Source organism: Scleropages formosus, chromosome 9 (genome assembly GCF_900964775.1).
Source record: "Scleropages formosus chromosome 9, fSclFor1.1, whole genome shotgun sequence".
Classification (NCBI taxonomy): domain Eukaryota; kingdom Metazoa; phylum Chordata; class Actinopteri; order Osteoglossiformes; family Osteoglossidae; genus Scleropages; species Scleropages formosus.
In genome coordinates, this window is record NC_041814.1 from 27,090,777 (window position 1) to 27,107,146 (window position 16,370).

A 16,370-nucleotide genomic window follows, 5' to 3' on the forward strand; every position below is an offset into this window, starting at 1 on the left:
TAAACTTACATCTGACAACGGCTCGTGCAACCCACAGGAAACATCGGCTAACATGGTTTACAAAAGTTAAATTGTCAAATGCAAAAAAAAAAACCTCAAGGCTGGCATGTAACAGCAGAAATATTTTCTTTTTAAAAAACGTAATTCAGTAACAGGAAAAAAGTATTTGCCAAAACTACTCTGAACACGAAAACATTCACCTGAAAATTACCAAAGTACGAATAATGAAGTGAATGTATCTGTGTAACTCATGAGTGTGGTGGCACAGCAAGTAGCACTTCTGTCTCACAGTGCTTGGGTGGTGTGAGAGAATGTGGGTTTGATCCCAACTCAGTCTGTGTGGAGTTTGCATGTTCTCCTCATGTCTGTGTGGGTTTCCTCTGGGTGCTCTGGTTTCCACCCACAGTCCAAAGACATGCTGTTCAGGTTCCCCCATTGTGCGTGCGTGCGTGCGTGTGTGCGTGCTTGTTTTCCACTGATGTATGTATGGATGAGTGACCCAGTGTGAGTAGTGTATCTAGCAGTGTAAGTCACTGTGGTGAACAAGGTGTGTGGGCTCATAACACTACATAGAGTTCATTGGAAGTTGCTTTGGAGAAAAGTGTCTGCTGAATAAATGTACCCACCTCTGCTGTTCTCTGCAGTGGTACAGAACATGTTCCAGGCTACACCACAAGTCCCTTCTTTTCTGGTGTGCACAAAATTGCTTCTTTTTTGAATTTGGTATTGAAGAGTGTGAAAGTAAGTTTGCAGCTCAGTATTATACTGCACAAACAACACACAAATTGCAGAGTACATGATTTCAAATGTTCTTTTTTTTTTTTTTCCAGATTTTCTACATGTACCACGGTATTCTTCTTGCCAACATTATAACTATTATTGGAAAGAAAATGGGATGATTCATAGCTCATTGTCAAGTATAACAACTAAAAGCACAGTTTTTGAAATTCATTTTTATTGTTTTCTCTTTTCATTCCCAAGCCCTGATGCAAAATAAATGGTTGGCTCATTTAAACACACTTGCAACCACCTTCCAGTGCATTTAGCCAGTCTTCACATTGGATACGCAACTCTTCATGGTCAAAAAAAGAAAAAAAAAAGATTCCCGCAGCTGCGTGTCGAGCTGCAAGGGAAATTGTAAATTATCTTACAGAGTAGCACCTTTCACATAGAGAGAGGGCATCCTGCACCAAATTCAGATTAATCCTGAACACCAAAAGTTGACAAACAAATGAACAAAGCAGCATACTGTACACAGTAAGATTTCATTTACATAACATTTCCTCCTGTTAGAGGAACCTTGAGGATAAATCACTGCCTGTTACTGTGTGTGGCTCTGTATGTTGGGAAATTGGGAGACTGGGATTCAGGAATTATATAGGTGACCTACATCTATTCCTGGCTGACAGAAATACCCGAGGAGGCTGGCCGTACCGTGGTATAATAAGACTATTCCACTATAATAACTCTGGATAGGAACTAATTAACAAATGTATATTTCCAGCTGCCTCATACAACAGCTGAGAAACATTTTAACATGTGTGAGCATAAATAAATCACTGTTTTCACGCAGCACTTAATTCATATATGCATAACCGCATTTAAGGGGCACAATCTTTCGATGACTGGCTGGACTCATGCGGACCATGAGTTCAGTAAACATTTCTAATAAGGGAAGCAAATACGTAAGTAAAGAAAAAGCAGCAAAAGTCAGTAACAAGAGTGTACCCATTCATGTGTAATTCCACCACAATATGCAGTTACTGCTGGTGTAGACCAACCTTGAAATTTTTGAAAAAAAATATAGAAAATCACATTATGGATTTAATAAGGTATATAAAATATCTATTTAATGAAGAAAACACTGCACCAACTACGGCACAGTGCACTTTCAAGTAGAGAAAATGAAATATTTTAATATGGTTAACAAGCCAGGCCAAGTACGGATCAGGCGTGTTTCTTTTTTCCTTTCTTTCGATTATGACGCTTTCTTTTGCATGACAAAGGAAAATACGGGGCGCTGCACTCCAATGCGAATGCATTTCATTATTTGGTTTTATTTATTTTTTTTTTTTGTTTGCTTCATTATGCCATTTTACTCTTGGAAAACAAATGGGGGAAAGAAATAAATGTCATGGATGCTTATTCATTCGGCTCTCCTTCTCTCTAACTCTCTTCTCATACTAACGCACAGTATTTGTGTGTACTGGGGTCTGTCTGAATTTTTCGGTGTTCAGAAGAAGACAAAAAAACAAAATCAAATTAAAAAACGAAGTGTGTGGGTCATTTCGGGCACAGCTGTTCATTCCAGCTCTGACACTACTCCCTGGGCTCCTCAGCAGGGGTTGGGTGGCGGCGGTGGCAGCGAGCGCCGTCGGCCGTACGGTTCTTGCGAGGCTAATCATCCTTCTCCACAATCACCTCCCCGTGGAGCACCCTTCTCCTCTGACGAAGCATGTGGAAGTACAGCTGTGGGAACACTGTCAGAGGAAAGGCAACACATTCCTGTTAAGGACCAGGAGCAACTGATGGGCATCTCTTTAACAACCTGCCTTTTCCCATATCGTCTAAAAACGTCTAATGCGCAACTTCGAAGGTGACGGTCTGCACTTTCAACGGCACTGTGTACCAGCTGAGAAAAACCCATTCACCACGAAAAAAAGCCAAAAACCTTACGTGGGATGTAAGAGAGCATGATGATGATGAGGAAGATGTAGTAGTCAAAAGAGACGTTGTATTTGTTGGGGAGCCGCAGAGAGAACATTCCGGACCTCTGTACGTATGGCAGCGCGCTGTAAATGGTCATGAGTTCACCTATCACGCCCAGCGGGTACATCACAATGAACATGTTGTATCTGACAGGGACAAAGGGAAACGAGAGAGGTCACATTCGACCGTTTACATTATTTCCAGCGCCAGTCAAAGGTTTGAGTACAGTGAATAGAAACCAGTATTTTGCATAATTCATGTAAAACTGCCCTTCACTCTTCTTACTATATTGTTCTTCTGGAACTCTCGAGGTGTGTTTTGGCCTGGTATCTTGCTTGAAGAAGGTAGACCTGCCCAGATATGATGGAAAGGCCTGCCTCTAAAGTATACCATGACGGCTATTTCAGCTGAGATCATCATGGACTTGGTCAAGACAAGAAATTCTTGTTGTTTGGACCAAAACTTCAAATTTTGACTCATCGGTCCATAACACCAACTTCCACACCTCAAAAGTCCTTTTTCTGTGTTTTCTACTCTAAGCAAGCCTGGTTTCAAGTAGATGCCTTCAACCTTTTGACTGCTGCTGTACTTGGCAACAAATTTATACATATCCAGTAAACCAACGCACCGCATGTCAAGTCTTACAGCAGTAACTTGGGTTCATGGTGCTTAGATGCCAAAAAGCAGCTCCACTGTTTGGGACTTGAACTAGCAACCTTTTGGATAGAGGCCCACATTGATAGCCACTTGCCACCACTACTACCCTCTGATGCCCTTACTTAAATAAAACCAATACCACCACCCTCCCCCCTCCCTCTCTCACCTTGGACCCTTCAGACTGGAGCCTCAAGGACCTTTCTGTCATTATACTTTCTACCAGATGTTCACTAGTGGCTATAATGGAGCAACATGGCAGCTTCACTGACCTGGCAAAATCACCTGGCCTTCCACATGTCACACAAGAGCAGCAGGTTGCAGAATGGCTACACTCCTGATTTCTGTCACCAAAAGGCTGCTAGTTCAGCTCCCAGGAGCACTTATGCTGATGAGATTAACAGAGCGCGTAGAAACAGACATTTGGAGCAAAAAACAACACGTGGCAACATGCTGGCTCACCAGTATTTTACACTTTTTATACACAAGAGCAACAATAAACTCGAACTTGGTATATTTCAAATATCACATATAAGTAAGCGTATGACAGGATTTTTTTTTTTTTTTTCCCAAAAGATCTAATGCACTTCTTTACATGGCCCAAAAAGCACAAATTTATGGACAAATATACATATAACAGATGTCCACTACCATGACTACCCTTGATAATCAAAAATACAACCCTGAATTTGTGTATATGTGAACACGAGGTGGCATTTTTGTGGCTTACAGAATGTGCCGGGAGGTCAATGGTACCTCCTTATAGACACATACTATACCTTATACTCAGTCTCTATCATTTCACATCAGTAATGAAATAAAAAGCGATCTGAGTGGAAAAAAAAGACCCTCATCAAGCCAGCAGGTTCTCTATATTTAGGGATGCAGGGATTTACGAATCTAGAATTTGTTGAAGAGCACGGCAGAGGGCTGGGGGAACCGTCTCGGCGGATGTGGGAGAAGCATTCCATGCCCAAAACGGAGAGGCTTTAAAATGAGAGCAGCTGAACATGAAACTCCCACTGGGGCTGGTTGCATCTTCCTTGCTTAAAGAAGCCTGCTTGAATCTCCAAGGAGCCGGCGGGCCACGAGATCTCAGAACAGCCGGGAGAGCACAGACGTAACCAGCCAGGTTGCATTTACTAAATGTTACTCTTTAAGGTGCTTATGCCTTGTTGGACATAATGGACACAGCGACTCCACTGTACCATTAGCCACCTGCCTCTTTTCGCTATGCGGGCTGCAGGTTTCATCAGGCGGTGTAGCAGTTACGAGGAGAGTGCTGCTGGCTCAAATCCCTGTAGGTGCCCAGATGAGCACAGACATCCCTGCGAGCAAGTCAAGGTGGGGGGGGGGGGGGGGGAGCGCCAACCATCTAACCCATCAAAGTGAACATGGGGAGGTCATGCTCTTTGGACCACCTGATCTCTGTAATCCTTTACGATCAGTACTCGGTCCAAGCTCTCCAGTGAGACCGGTCCCAAAAGCAGTCAAACCCCGATCTGTGTGCTGAAGGTCAGTTTAAAAGTGATCGTGATGACTCAACCAGGGTAAGTGCCATTGAACTGAATTCCGCTCACGGTGACTAGCGACCACTAACGCGGGTTTCAGGGTAAGTGAGGGTACGGAAGCGGTTCCCCACTGCCTCCTCCCACGTATGTCTTCAGATTGCAAACACAGCTAGAGCAGGTAAACGCTACACCCCTTAAGCCAGATTCAAACCTACAGCCGAACGCTGAGCTCAGGGAGGCACCGCCCTTACCTGCTGTGCCACCAAATATTTCCATAAAGACGCTTATTTCATACGCACCCTTGACTGAAATTAAAATGTTTTAAAAAAGGTTTTACATACAGGAATGATGTTCAAAACAAAGGGCTTGAAGAAAAAAGCGACAAAGTTAAGGACAGCTATCAAATGCAGTTCATTCTATTGAGTAATAAAAGTGAAGCGAACCCAAACGGAGTGTTGCGACAGTCATCCAAAGACACGTTCGAACAAGAAGCGGCAAATACACGCATGCTTGCAAACACAAAGGCATGGGGAGCAGCATGGGGAGCAGCATGGGGCAGAGCATCTTCTGCTAGTGTCACAAGTACCACCTGCACATATAAAGTCTAACTGGTTTTAAGAAGACCGGGGATATTGGCTGAGTCAGTCAAAAATGAGTAGCTTTCATATTTCCATTTATTTATTTAGCAGACGCTTTTCTCTAAAGCGACTTCCGATGAACTCTATCTAGTGTTACCAGCCCACACACCTTATTCACCGCGGTAACTTACACTGCTAGATACACTACTTACATTGGGTCACTCATCCATACATCAGTGGAACACACACACTCTCTGAGGGAACCTGAACAGTCTTCGGACTGTGGGAGGAAACCAGAGCTCCCGGAGGAAACCCACGCAGACACGGGGAGAACATGCAAACTCCTCACACACTGGGCGGGGGTCAAACCCAGATCCTCTCGCACCACCCGGGCGCTGTGAGACAGTGCTGCATGATATACCTTGTTCACATGTGTATTTAAACAAATATTCAGAACAATCCAAGCAACAAAAATCCAACGTGACTCCTTTACGGTTTAATACGGTTAGTTCACCGATGTCCCAAACGCTGGCTAAAACTAAAACACCCTCATGCAGACAACGTGCTGGCGGCAAGCAAAGCAACCGAGGCAGCATTTTTGGAAAAACGAGAGCGCCGCAGTGTCCCGACACTCGCCAACCGGTTCTTAAATAAACTTCCCGCAAAGAAAACCCCAAATCGTGTTAACTAGGCAACCGGCGCGAGAATTAGGTGACAAACATGCCTGCTAGTTAAACAGCACTGCAACTAGTCAATGAAGACGTCAACTAGCCAAGCAGCACTCCGACTAGCCACCGAGGACGGCGACCAGCCAACGAGCACAACGCACAAAGCAGCGCCTCCCCGTTGCTCCCCATTCATCTACACCTGGCCCATTTGATGAAATACGGCAGGTGGTTGATCAGGCTGAATGTATAGAAGGAATATCTGGTAATCTCTGTCACCGTCCACACGACCAGGAAAAGGACAACACTCTCTTCATTCTGGATCTACCAAGTTAGACAGCAGGAAAAAAAAAAATTAAAAAAAAATCACATTTGTACACAGTCTCCGACAGTTTCCGACATGTTCGGTGCTGGAAGAAAGAGCGACGCCCACGATTCCAAATTACCTTCCTAGTATACTTTTTTTTTCTTTAATGAGATCCATATAAACATTTACGTTACATTACAGGAATAGCTGCATAAAGGTTTATCTGGGCATGATCTTAAAGTTATGGTGCATGAACATTTACACCTTACATGAACTTAAGAGATGATGGGCGAAGGGAGTCTGGAAGAGGTGAGTTTTCAGACCCTTTTTAAATGTGGACAGAGATTCAGCAGTTCTGAGTGAGAGGGGGAGGTCGTTCCACCACAACGGAGGCGGAACTGAGGTTTACCTTTCGTGCGCGGGACCATCAAGCAGTCAGAAGAAGAAGAGCGAAGACTGTTTAAAACGTATTTGTGTTGAAAGACTAACTTGACCTCGCCGAGATGATTTAAATCTCGACGTAACGCACGGAGTGTAAAAACTGCTTTCAGTATAGAGAGCGAGCAGGAAAGGTTAAGGAAAGTGGGAAAAAGTCACCTGTCTGATGCTGTTAGTGACGAACCAAACCATGAAAATTCTGGAAGACACTTGGACCCCGGTGACGATCACAGAGGTGCGCACCAGTCCTTGAACGAAAAGGGACACAACTTATCAACCCTTCTTAAAAGGCAAAACGTGTAAAGGCGAAAATACAAATGTAAATAGTGAGAGTTAAAAAAAAAAAAAAAAAAAGCATGCGGGAAACATACCGACTGCACAATGAACGACCTGAAAAATAAGGCATAAAATCAGATTAGAAAAATCAGTACATCAGTTCTGCATGGATTTCGTTAAAGGGCTCCATTATACTGGTATCATCAAAGGTGAGTTTGGAAAAACCACAAGAAAAACCTGCCAATTTTTTTTTTTTTTTTAAACTAACATTTATCTACGACAGTTTCCTCCAAAGCAACTTATAAATGAGAGAGTTAATATGATCTACCCATTCATACAGCTGGGTAATCCTACCAGAGCAATTTTACAATAAGTACCTTGCTTAATGGTACTACAGTTGGCGATCGAACCCGCAACCTTTGGAGCTAAAGGCAGTAGTAATAACAGCGACACTACCAGCTGCCCCTGAAATACACGCTTGATACATATATCTCCTTAAAACCGCCAACATCCGGTATTTACTGTCGGAAGCTTTTTTACTGCCTTGTCTTAACACACCGCTAACCAAATTTCCACAAGATTAAAACCCACGTGTCCCCATCCATAGTTCACATGTATCCATTTTCACACTGTACATACTGTACAATTCACTGCTCGTAAACTTTGTAGCTCTTCTGCGCTTGCTGTGCTGTGTACCTCTCTCCAACATCGTACAACTCGCCCTTTTCTGGAAACTTCTACATTTTTACTTCCTTGTTTCTTGTTTTATGAAGCTTGGGAATTTTTAAGCTGGTTCCGACAACAGAGAACCATCGAAGATCACGTGTTTCCATCCCTGTTTTTCTTTTTGAATTTTTTTCCCCCAACTCGTTCAAAATTCACATACAATAGATCGTTTTCTTGGCCACCATCTGACGTACCAACAGCTACCGGTCCCACTCACGATGGCCGCACGACACAATCGCCGCGATCATCTGCAAGCCCTAATCCAGGGATCCGTGCCTCCGTTCATCAGCGACCAAAGTCCAAGTCAAAGTTCACGATACATCCTAATGAGCCGTAGTTCACGCCCGAGACGGGAGTTCGGGTCTCGGTTAAACTGCAGAACAGCGTAAAGAACAACTGAGTGCTAGAGCTCAGCTTAAACCAGCATCTCTTGTGGCTCTCCAGCTGGAGTCAGAGAAATCCATCATCCGACAGAGTTACTGTACCCTGAAGATACCAGGGTGCTGGTGGTGGGGCAGACTGGGTAGATGGAACCCCGCCCCCCTCCCACCATCGACGCTGCAAGGCACCGGAACCACAGCCAGCCGGGTGCTCTCACTTACCTCGAGCAATGCAAATGTCTGGAAGAACTTCAGCGTCTTAGATATGTTTCTGTAGAGACCCTTGTGTGTCCCCCTCTGTATGTAAAACTTGGCCATCGCCACTGCCAGCACCAGCCACCTGCGTGTGGAACAAAGAAGACACATCATTCATATTTTTACGTTCCTTTATATTTATCCGATCTTTTCTCCGAAGGAGCTCGCGATTATTCAACCGTGCAATTTTTTCAAAGTGACTCAGGGTAACTGCATCACTCGAGGGTATTACAGCTGGAAGTGGGATTCAACCCTGTGATCTAAAGGTCCAAAAGCAGTAGCTCTAACCACAATGTTACCAGCTCCATGGTAACACATCTGCAGCTTCAAGGTGGGGTGGATTGTACTGATGGGAACCATACACACTCATCCCATACAGGGAGCCAGAGCCTAAGACCAGAAGGAGAGGGGACACACCCAGGATGGGACACCAGTCCATCACAAGGCACCCCAAGCAGGACTTGAACCCCAGACCCACCAGAGAGTAGGAACCAGTCCAACCCACTGTGCCACTGCACCACCACGCTCCCATTCTGATGGGAACCAGTAACTCTAAATTTCTCCGTGTGTGAGGGAATGAGTGCGTGCGATTGCATTGGGATGGACTAGTGTCCCATCTAGGCTGTAACCTGCCTTACGATCTATGCTTCCGGGAGCGTATCGGGATCACTGCAACCTTGCACTGGAAAAGCGGTCGCTAATAAATGAAACATAGATTATACTTCCTTCTGAAAATGATGGGAACTTTAATGTTTTTAAGGGAAGCTATTTGCATTTTTTTCTACCATCTGGATCTTCGTCCAGCGTGCGTCAGCAATACATACGGTACGAGTGTAACTGGAACCTGAAACCTCCCATACACAGCGGGTTCTCTGAGGGTGCAGGTTGCCAGAGTAAAACAAGCAGAAATATTCTGGTTACTCACATTTGTTTTCATAAAAGTGATCCACCTCGGTGAAAGACGCCCCGCGCGTAAACACGGCTTTAACGAGAGAAGAATTAAATTACCACTGACGCGCCGGTGATACATCATTCGACAAGAAACGCTGTGCTCCAGCCAGACTGCTTCGTTCCTCCACCTCTGCACACGTGGTGGTGCCATGTACAAGAGGTCCAAAACCTAAAGGGACAAAGGTTTTCGGTTCTGGCTTCAAAGTGGCGCAAAGACCCCCACCCCCCCAAACTCAGAACTGCTGAAACCTTCCCAAAATTAAAGAAGGTCTCAAAAACTTTTTCCAAGCAGACCCAGTGGCCTAATGGATAAGGCATCAGCCTCCGGAGCTGGGAACTGTGGGTTCGAGCCCCACCTGGGTTGATGTGGCAATTGAGAACTTTCACATGCTGACACTGGAAAAATATGTACTCTAAAAGGTCCAGGGGAGGTAGTGACTTAAGGTGTCACCTGGCAATCGGAGGCCCTTAGTCCTGTATTTATTCACTTAGCAGACACTTTTCTCCAAAGCGTCTTACAATGGATACTGTGTAGTGTTATTAACCCACACACCTTATTCACCGCGGTGACTTACACTGCTAGATACACAACTCATCCATACATCAGCGGAACACACTCTCTCTGTCACTCACACATGGGCACCATAGTGGTTCAGACCCAAAAGTTGCAGGTTTGAACCTTACCTTCGCCTATTGAGCAATGCCCTAACTCAAAATTACCCAGTTTGGTAAGGAGATTAATGTTGTAAGTCACTTTGCAGAAATGCATCAGCTAAATAAATGTAGAACGTACAACTTCTAGAATCACTTCTCTCCTGATCCCCCGTGTGCTGAATGAACAGGTACTATTTACCATCTTTCTTAAGCAAGCTCTATATGCAGCTACTCATGTAACGTACACTGATTTATATCAATGTGACACACTGACTGTACTCTAGAATAACGTGTCTTCATCCGGATCTTTCCATCCGTTGATGCGATGCGGTCTTTGTGTTTTTCTCCCCGAGATATGCGTTGCTTTGGAGAAAAGTGTCTGCAAAACGAATAAATGCAAATGCACACAATGCGATGAAGAACGAACCAAATCAAAGCTCATCGCGCACAACTTCAGACAACACTGAACTGCTGCGCTAATAATCGCAGACAAACGATTTCCAGGCGCAAACGCAAGTCGGTTCTCATCCGTTGCGGGAACAGCCGACCGATGCGCCTGGGAGACGGCGCGTCCCTCGTCTCGGTCCCTCGTACGTCGGCGATTGACCCGAGACCGCTGCCGCCTGCGTATACGAAGTGGCACGCGTGGGGCTCGCATTCCCGCATGCTCTCGGTGGGGCACGGCCACATTTGTTTTTGTTGGTCCACACGTGTGCCCAACATTTGCTTTCATTTAGCCGCCATCGCAGATGCAGCTTCGAGCGCTAATTGCCGCAGCTGTTTTTAGCTGAAGCCGCAAGGAGGCTTACGATACCCTGCATCCGCCAAATTCCTGCCAGGGCCGGGAAATTAGAGCCAGTTGCTCTTAAACTGAGCACGGTGTTAGTCGTCGATAGATGACGATGACGCTCGCGGGAATAAAATCAAACAGCTTCTGAGGGGTATCTGAAAAGATGGAATACATAATATCTTCTGAGGAACAGCCAGACAGTGTGGGTCTCGTCGGCTGCAGGACGACCTACTCTTAACCAAAGTTCCTAATTCATTTACGAAGGATGTGTCAAAGTCAACTTTATTGTCATTCCGCCTATAGGTGAGTTACACATACAGGAGAACGGAATTTCGTTTCTCTTCGAACCTCTGTGCCACATATCATGGCTAGTGCTACAAGTTTCGGCAATTTGTGCCACAGTAGCTCTTCTGCGGGATCGGACCAGTCGGGCTAGCCTTCGCTCCCCACGCGCGTCGATGAGCTTTGGGCGCCCATGACCCTGTCACCACTTCACCGGTATTCACTTTACCTGTCAGTGGTTGTAATGTTTTGGCTGATCGGTGTATTGTGTAGTGTGTTACAAAGATGAGTGCGAATACAGCACGGTGCAATACACAGGCCAGAGTCTTATAACAATACACACACACACACACACACACACACACACACACACACACACACACACACTTTCTGAACCGCTTGTCCCATACGGGGTCACGGGGAACCAGAGCCTAACCCGGCAACACAGGGAGTAAGGCTGGAGGGGGAGGGGACACACTCAGGATGGGATGTCAGTCCGTCGCAAGGCACCCCAAGCAGGACTCGAACCCCAGACCCACAGGAGAGCAGGACCCGGTCCAACCCACTGCACCACTGCGCCCCCACAATATACACAATACTAAAAAAAAAAAAAAAAAATTACATATAATATACAATCACAAAGAAACCTATACAGGGCATGTAATTTACACTTTGCATGTTGTATTTACACTAAGTGGAGGATGACTGTGGAGCACTGTTCATCACCTACTTCACCTGTGAGGTTTAAGACTCTCTAGGGACTGGTGGGAGGGGCTTGACGCACTGTCGGAGCTTGGAAGCATGAAACTTGTCATATTCTGAAGAACTGTGGGTTCCACCTCACAATACGGAGAGGTATGGCAATGGTGGTCATTATATGATGAACTTAGCATGCAATATGTAACTCGTAGTCAAACAGTCGCATTCCTCGAGGAATTTGTGTTTTCACAAAAATGGAGAACGTCACATTGCCTCACATTGTCAGTCTTCTTCAGAGGCTCAAAGGGTGCTTTCTCTAGCTTTTGCTACACTCTAAAGGCACTGAGTCAACAAAGTATTGACATGGTAAACTCAGTTCAGAATTAGAGAACAGCCTCCTACACTCTGACCTTTTGAAACCCTTAAACATGCGGTTTACAATGAGTTATCTGTATTCCTTCCCCACGATTACTTTTACTTGTCTGGATCTGAGATCTACTATTCCACGAAGACTGTCCCCCTCAAGGTATCTCAAGCTCTCCAGTCTGCACGAGCTGCCTCCCTCTCATCAGTTGTCATTCTTCTCAACCTCTCTACAGCATGACCAAATCAACTGCATCCTTCTTAATTCACTAAAAGATCTTGGAATCAAAGGATCATCGTTGAGATGGTTTGAATCTCAATTATCAAGCAGATCTTACTGGGTGGTTTGGCATGGCTCTGTCTGACCCCCAGTCTCTCTCAAAAGGTGTTCCACAAGGCTTAGTGTTGGGACCCTTATTCTTTTCCATCTACAACACTTCCCTTGACTTGTTCATTGTGTCTCATGGATTCTCCTACCACTGCTATGCAGAAGACATTCATCACTTCTGTTATTTTACTCCCAAAGTGAACTTATCACTTTTTTTGTACTGCAGCATGTCTCTTTGACATCTCTACCTGGGTATCTGATTACCTGGTCCACCTCAGTGTCTTTAACACAAATATCCTCCATCTCCCTGATTATCTTTCCAACAATCAAGAGCTCTCTATCAAAGAGGACAGCTTGCTCATCTCAACAACTTTATCAATCAAAAGCTTGGGAATAATAACTAACATGTCTCAGGTTCTTTCAAACATTGGAGCCATAGCACAATGTTGCAGAGCAATTCTTTTTAACATTTGTAGAATCCATCTGTACCTCACACCACACTCCACCCAGCTCCCGGTCCAGGCTAGACTGATCTTCTACCTTTTACACTCATTACTCATTACCGACTTCCTCTGGTGGCTCAAACCAAGTTCAGAACTCTGGTTACAGTCTACCGGGATTATCACTCCAGTACCTTCAAGATCCAATTGATCTCTTCACACCTCCAAGAACTCTCTGCTCCTCCACCTCTGGCCAGTTGATGGTTCCACTAACAATGGATCCAAAATCAAAGTCCTGCCAGTTCTCTGTTTTGGCCTCAGTGTAATGGAACAAGCTCCTTTGGTCCCTCGCAGCTAATGAATCCCTTCCAACATTCAAGAAGGGTAACAAAATCAATATATTTCAGATCCATTTCGTTCCTGATCTCCTGACAGTTACTTAAATGAGTCCAACACCATCTGCTATGATTATACTGTACATTCATTTGTCTTTTGAGTAGCAACTTGAGGGATGTAAATCGGCAACATGGTAGTACCACACACACAAGTTGTGTTCTAAGCATGTGTCTGTTTCATAATCTCTTCACCTGTTGCTGAATAACACAATTATCCACTCTTAGTATGTCACTTTCAGATAAGTGTCTGCAAAATGCATAAATAAAAATGTTAAAAATTAATGAGTAAAATGTAAAGAAATATCTTACAACGCAACAAGAGGCTAAAAAGAAAAGCAAATGTTTAGCAGAGGAGAAAAAGTTGAGACTAAAGGAACACAGAATAATGTGATATCCCCTACAAAAAAGTGCACGGTACAAGTAATGTCAGTCCAGGTGATTTAAGACTGTATTTTGTCACCATAATTTTGAGCTAAATACCCCTTAGAAATGAGGAAACGGTGAACTTGGAGCAATAAGAGATTATTGTGTTATTGGTTTGTGGCTAAATGTTTTTCAGTTGATCCCAGTCACCATGGCAGGAAGTTCAGGAATATCATTTAAATGACAGAGATTTGCAAGTTGAATATTCCTGGGCCATCAGACACCTTCGTGGATTTGGAGGGCGGCTGTGCAATGTGTGTCACTAATCCCAGCAACTGGCCTTGGTACCCTGTTTACCCAGGAAAATTGCTTAGTTTATAGACACAGAGGAATTTCAATTGCAAAAAAAGGTGAATTAAACAGGCATTTGCAGTAAAACTTCCAACGTCCTTTTGATTTAAAGATTTAAACTGAACTCTGCCTGATTTGGCAAACGTGACACCAGTGCTGCTGGTGTGTCCCAAAATGTTCACTGTCGTGTATTTAAGTGAAGGCAAATGAAAACAAATTAAATTTGGGCAGTCAGAGCTGAATTTTCAAATTCATCATTCAAATAAACTCATCAGGTTCGACTTTTTACTTTTTATTAAAGGTTTATTATTAACGCTGAAAATGTGGGTAACACTAACAGCAAAACTTTGCAGTGTGCCATTTTTCTCCGTCCCGCTTTTTTCAGGATCTTAAAATATATCCGCGCGGGCGCGCGCGCACGAGCCATGCGCGACAAGCATGCGGACGCGCGCAGCCGGCGCTTCAAAGCACGCAACTCGCCTTTGAACAGTAACAGCGTAACACTGTAACCATGGAACTGTAAGGCTGCCGCGCTGCGCTTCAGAGCAGCGTGGGAAAAATGTGCCGCTCGAGCACTTTGGCCGTGGGCTCCAGGAGCACACGGCGCGCGCCGGCTATACTTAACTACGTAACTCTGGGTGGGAGGGTGGCAGCTCGCGAGCGAGCGTGACGCGCGCTCCGCACCAGCGACCGTATTTGGACAGGAGGGACCCGCTGGGGGAATGGAGGGGGGGGGGCGGGCGGACACAGAGCCTGCGATATAGATAGATAATATTAAAAAGCACAAAATAAAACTCTCACGCGCGCACTTTCGGACTCTTTACCCGCCGGATTTTTGGCAATGTTTATTTGTTTATTTGTGACACGCGCGCCCACGCACAGATCCCCCCCGCGGGGGGGAATGGTGGCGGGGTGCTCGCTCTTGAGCTGTGGAAATAAAATCTTTTTTCTTTTTTTTTTTCTTTTTTTTTTTTTACGTACCCGGCCGTCATGGTGATGTTGTAAAAGGTGAGCCATGCGGTGGCGAGGGCGCTTCTGATTCGCTTCTTGTTGTTGTTCTCCTTCTCGTCGAGCGAGCCGTCCTCCTCGCCGGACGCCATGGTACCGGGGACAGACAGAGAGTGGGGGGACAGAGTCACTGGGACGGACGCGAGCCGATAGCTCAGAGCCGCAGGCTCGTCCACGCGGCCAGCCGCACGCGACCGCTTCTCGCGGGACGTCTGCTGCTAAGTGGTGCGGCGGCGAGAGGCGCGCGGCGCGGCGCGCACAAGGGACGCTGCGCTAACCGGCTATGATCGCCTCGCGCTCGCGTCGCCCTTTAACTCAGTAATATTCTTTTATTACTGACATTATTCACTTTCCGTCCACGTGTGACACTCGGAGTTCACGTGACAGGACACGTTCATTTGTTACCGCTCCGCAATTGGTTACTCCATAGTGTCGTTAGCTGAAACCATTGGAAGTATTTCTTTTTTTTTTTTTGTGGCATTATAGTAAACGGTGCAATCGTTTTCTTTTTTTTTGTCAATCGTTAAGCACTGTATGGATGTACAATACATATGTTATTTTTGTACTGTAAATTTTAATTCTAACTTTTATCATTTTGTTTTTTTGTGCTGCTTGCCACACAACAGATTTCATTGTGTATTATACCTAAAGTATATTAATCTTAAATTCATAAATCATATCACTTTTTGGCACATGACGAAAGGCTCCAGCAAGGCACTCTACTACTGCATTCTAGACCTGAAGTATTTCCATTAACCAGTGCTGCATCATGCTGAAGAAAAAAAAATGCTGTTCATAAGTGCATGTTTTTTATTATTTCGTTTCTTCTGCATTATTCAAAACTAGTTTCTACAAATATGCTATTTTTTTTCCAGTCTAGAAAGGAGAGGTGTTTTTCTTTGAATTGTTTAGCGTTAGCACGACAAAATAATACTCTTCATAAATTTTACAGTATAGATGTAAAGATGTACAAACAATGCCCATAAGAAATTATACATATTAAAATTATATATCATGTTTTCTGACATATAGTGCATTGCTAATAAAAGGGGGCAGCACTGAATTAATGCCCATTTATCACTTGTAACTGGATGTTTGAGGTCAACAGTGCTGTAGTGAAAGACATGAACTGTGACAGGGACAAGGTTGTGGGGTCACTTCCCAGGATGGGCTCTGCTTATATGCCTTTGAGTGGATACATTTACATTTATTCATTTAGCGGACACTTTTCTCCAAAGCGACGTACA

At 44.7% G+C, this 16,370-nt stretch overlaps 1 protein-coding gene and 1 non-coding gene across 2 annotated transcripts; one reads left to right on the plus strand and one right to left on the minus strand.

The window, feature by feature from the left end:
- Positions 1 to 956: 956 nt before the first annotated feature.
- On the minus strand, positions 957 to 15,477 carry hacd1 (3-hydroxyacyl-CoA dehydratase 1). The gene is made up of 7 exons (XM_029255000.1): positions 15,097 to 15,477; positions 8,467 to 8,584; positions 7,234 to 7,252; positions 7,022 to 7,110; positions 6,320 to 6,441; positions 2,677 to 2,855; positions 957 to 2,480 (listed from the first exon to the last, which is right to left on the minus strand). Exons 1-7 carry the CDS (start codon positions 15,213 to 15,215, stop codon positions 2,398 to 2,400), a joined length of 729 nt encoding a protein of 242 aa, XP_029110833.1. The 5' UTR covers positions 15,216 to 15,477; the 3' UTR covers positions 957 to 2,397.
- On the plus strand, positions 9,742 to 9,814 carry trnar-ccg (transfer RNA arginine (anticodon CCG)). The gene has a single exon. It is a non-coding gene; the product is annotated as a tRNA-Arg (tRNA).
- Positions 15,478 to 16,370: the final 893 nt, after the last annotated feature.

Bases quoted from the DNA above. Each gene is read 5' to 3' on its own strand.
- hacd1 (XM_029255000.1), bottom strand. From the start codon at position 15,215: ATGGCGTCCGGCGAGGAGGACGGCTCGCTCGACGAGAAGGAGAACAAC. The intron at 2,856-6,319 runs GTGTAGATGAAT...TGTCCCTGTCAG, and splicing joins TATTTCATCAAATGGGCCAG to ATACAACATGTTCATTGTGA. The intron at 2,481-2,676 runs GTAAGGTTTTTG...TTCCTCTGACAG, and splicing joins CATGCTCTCTTACATCCCAC to TGTTCCCACAGCTGTACTTC.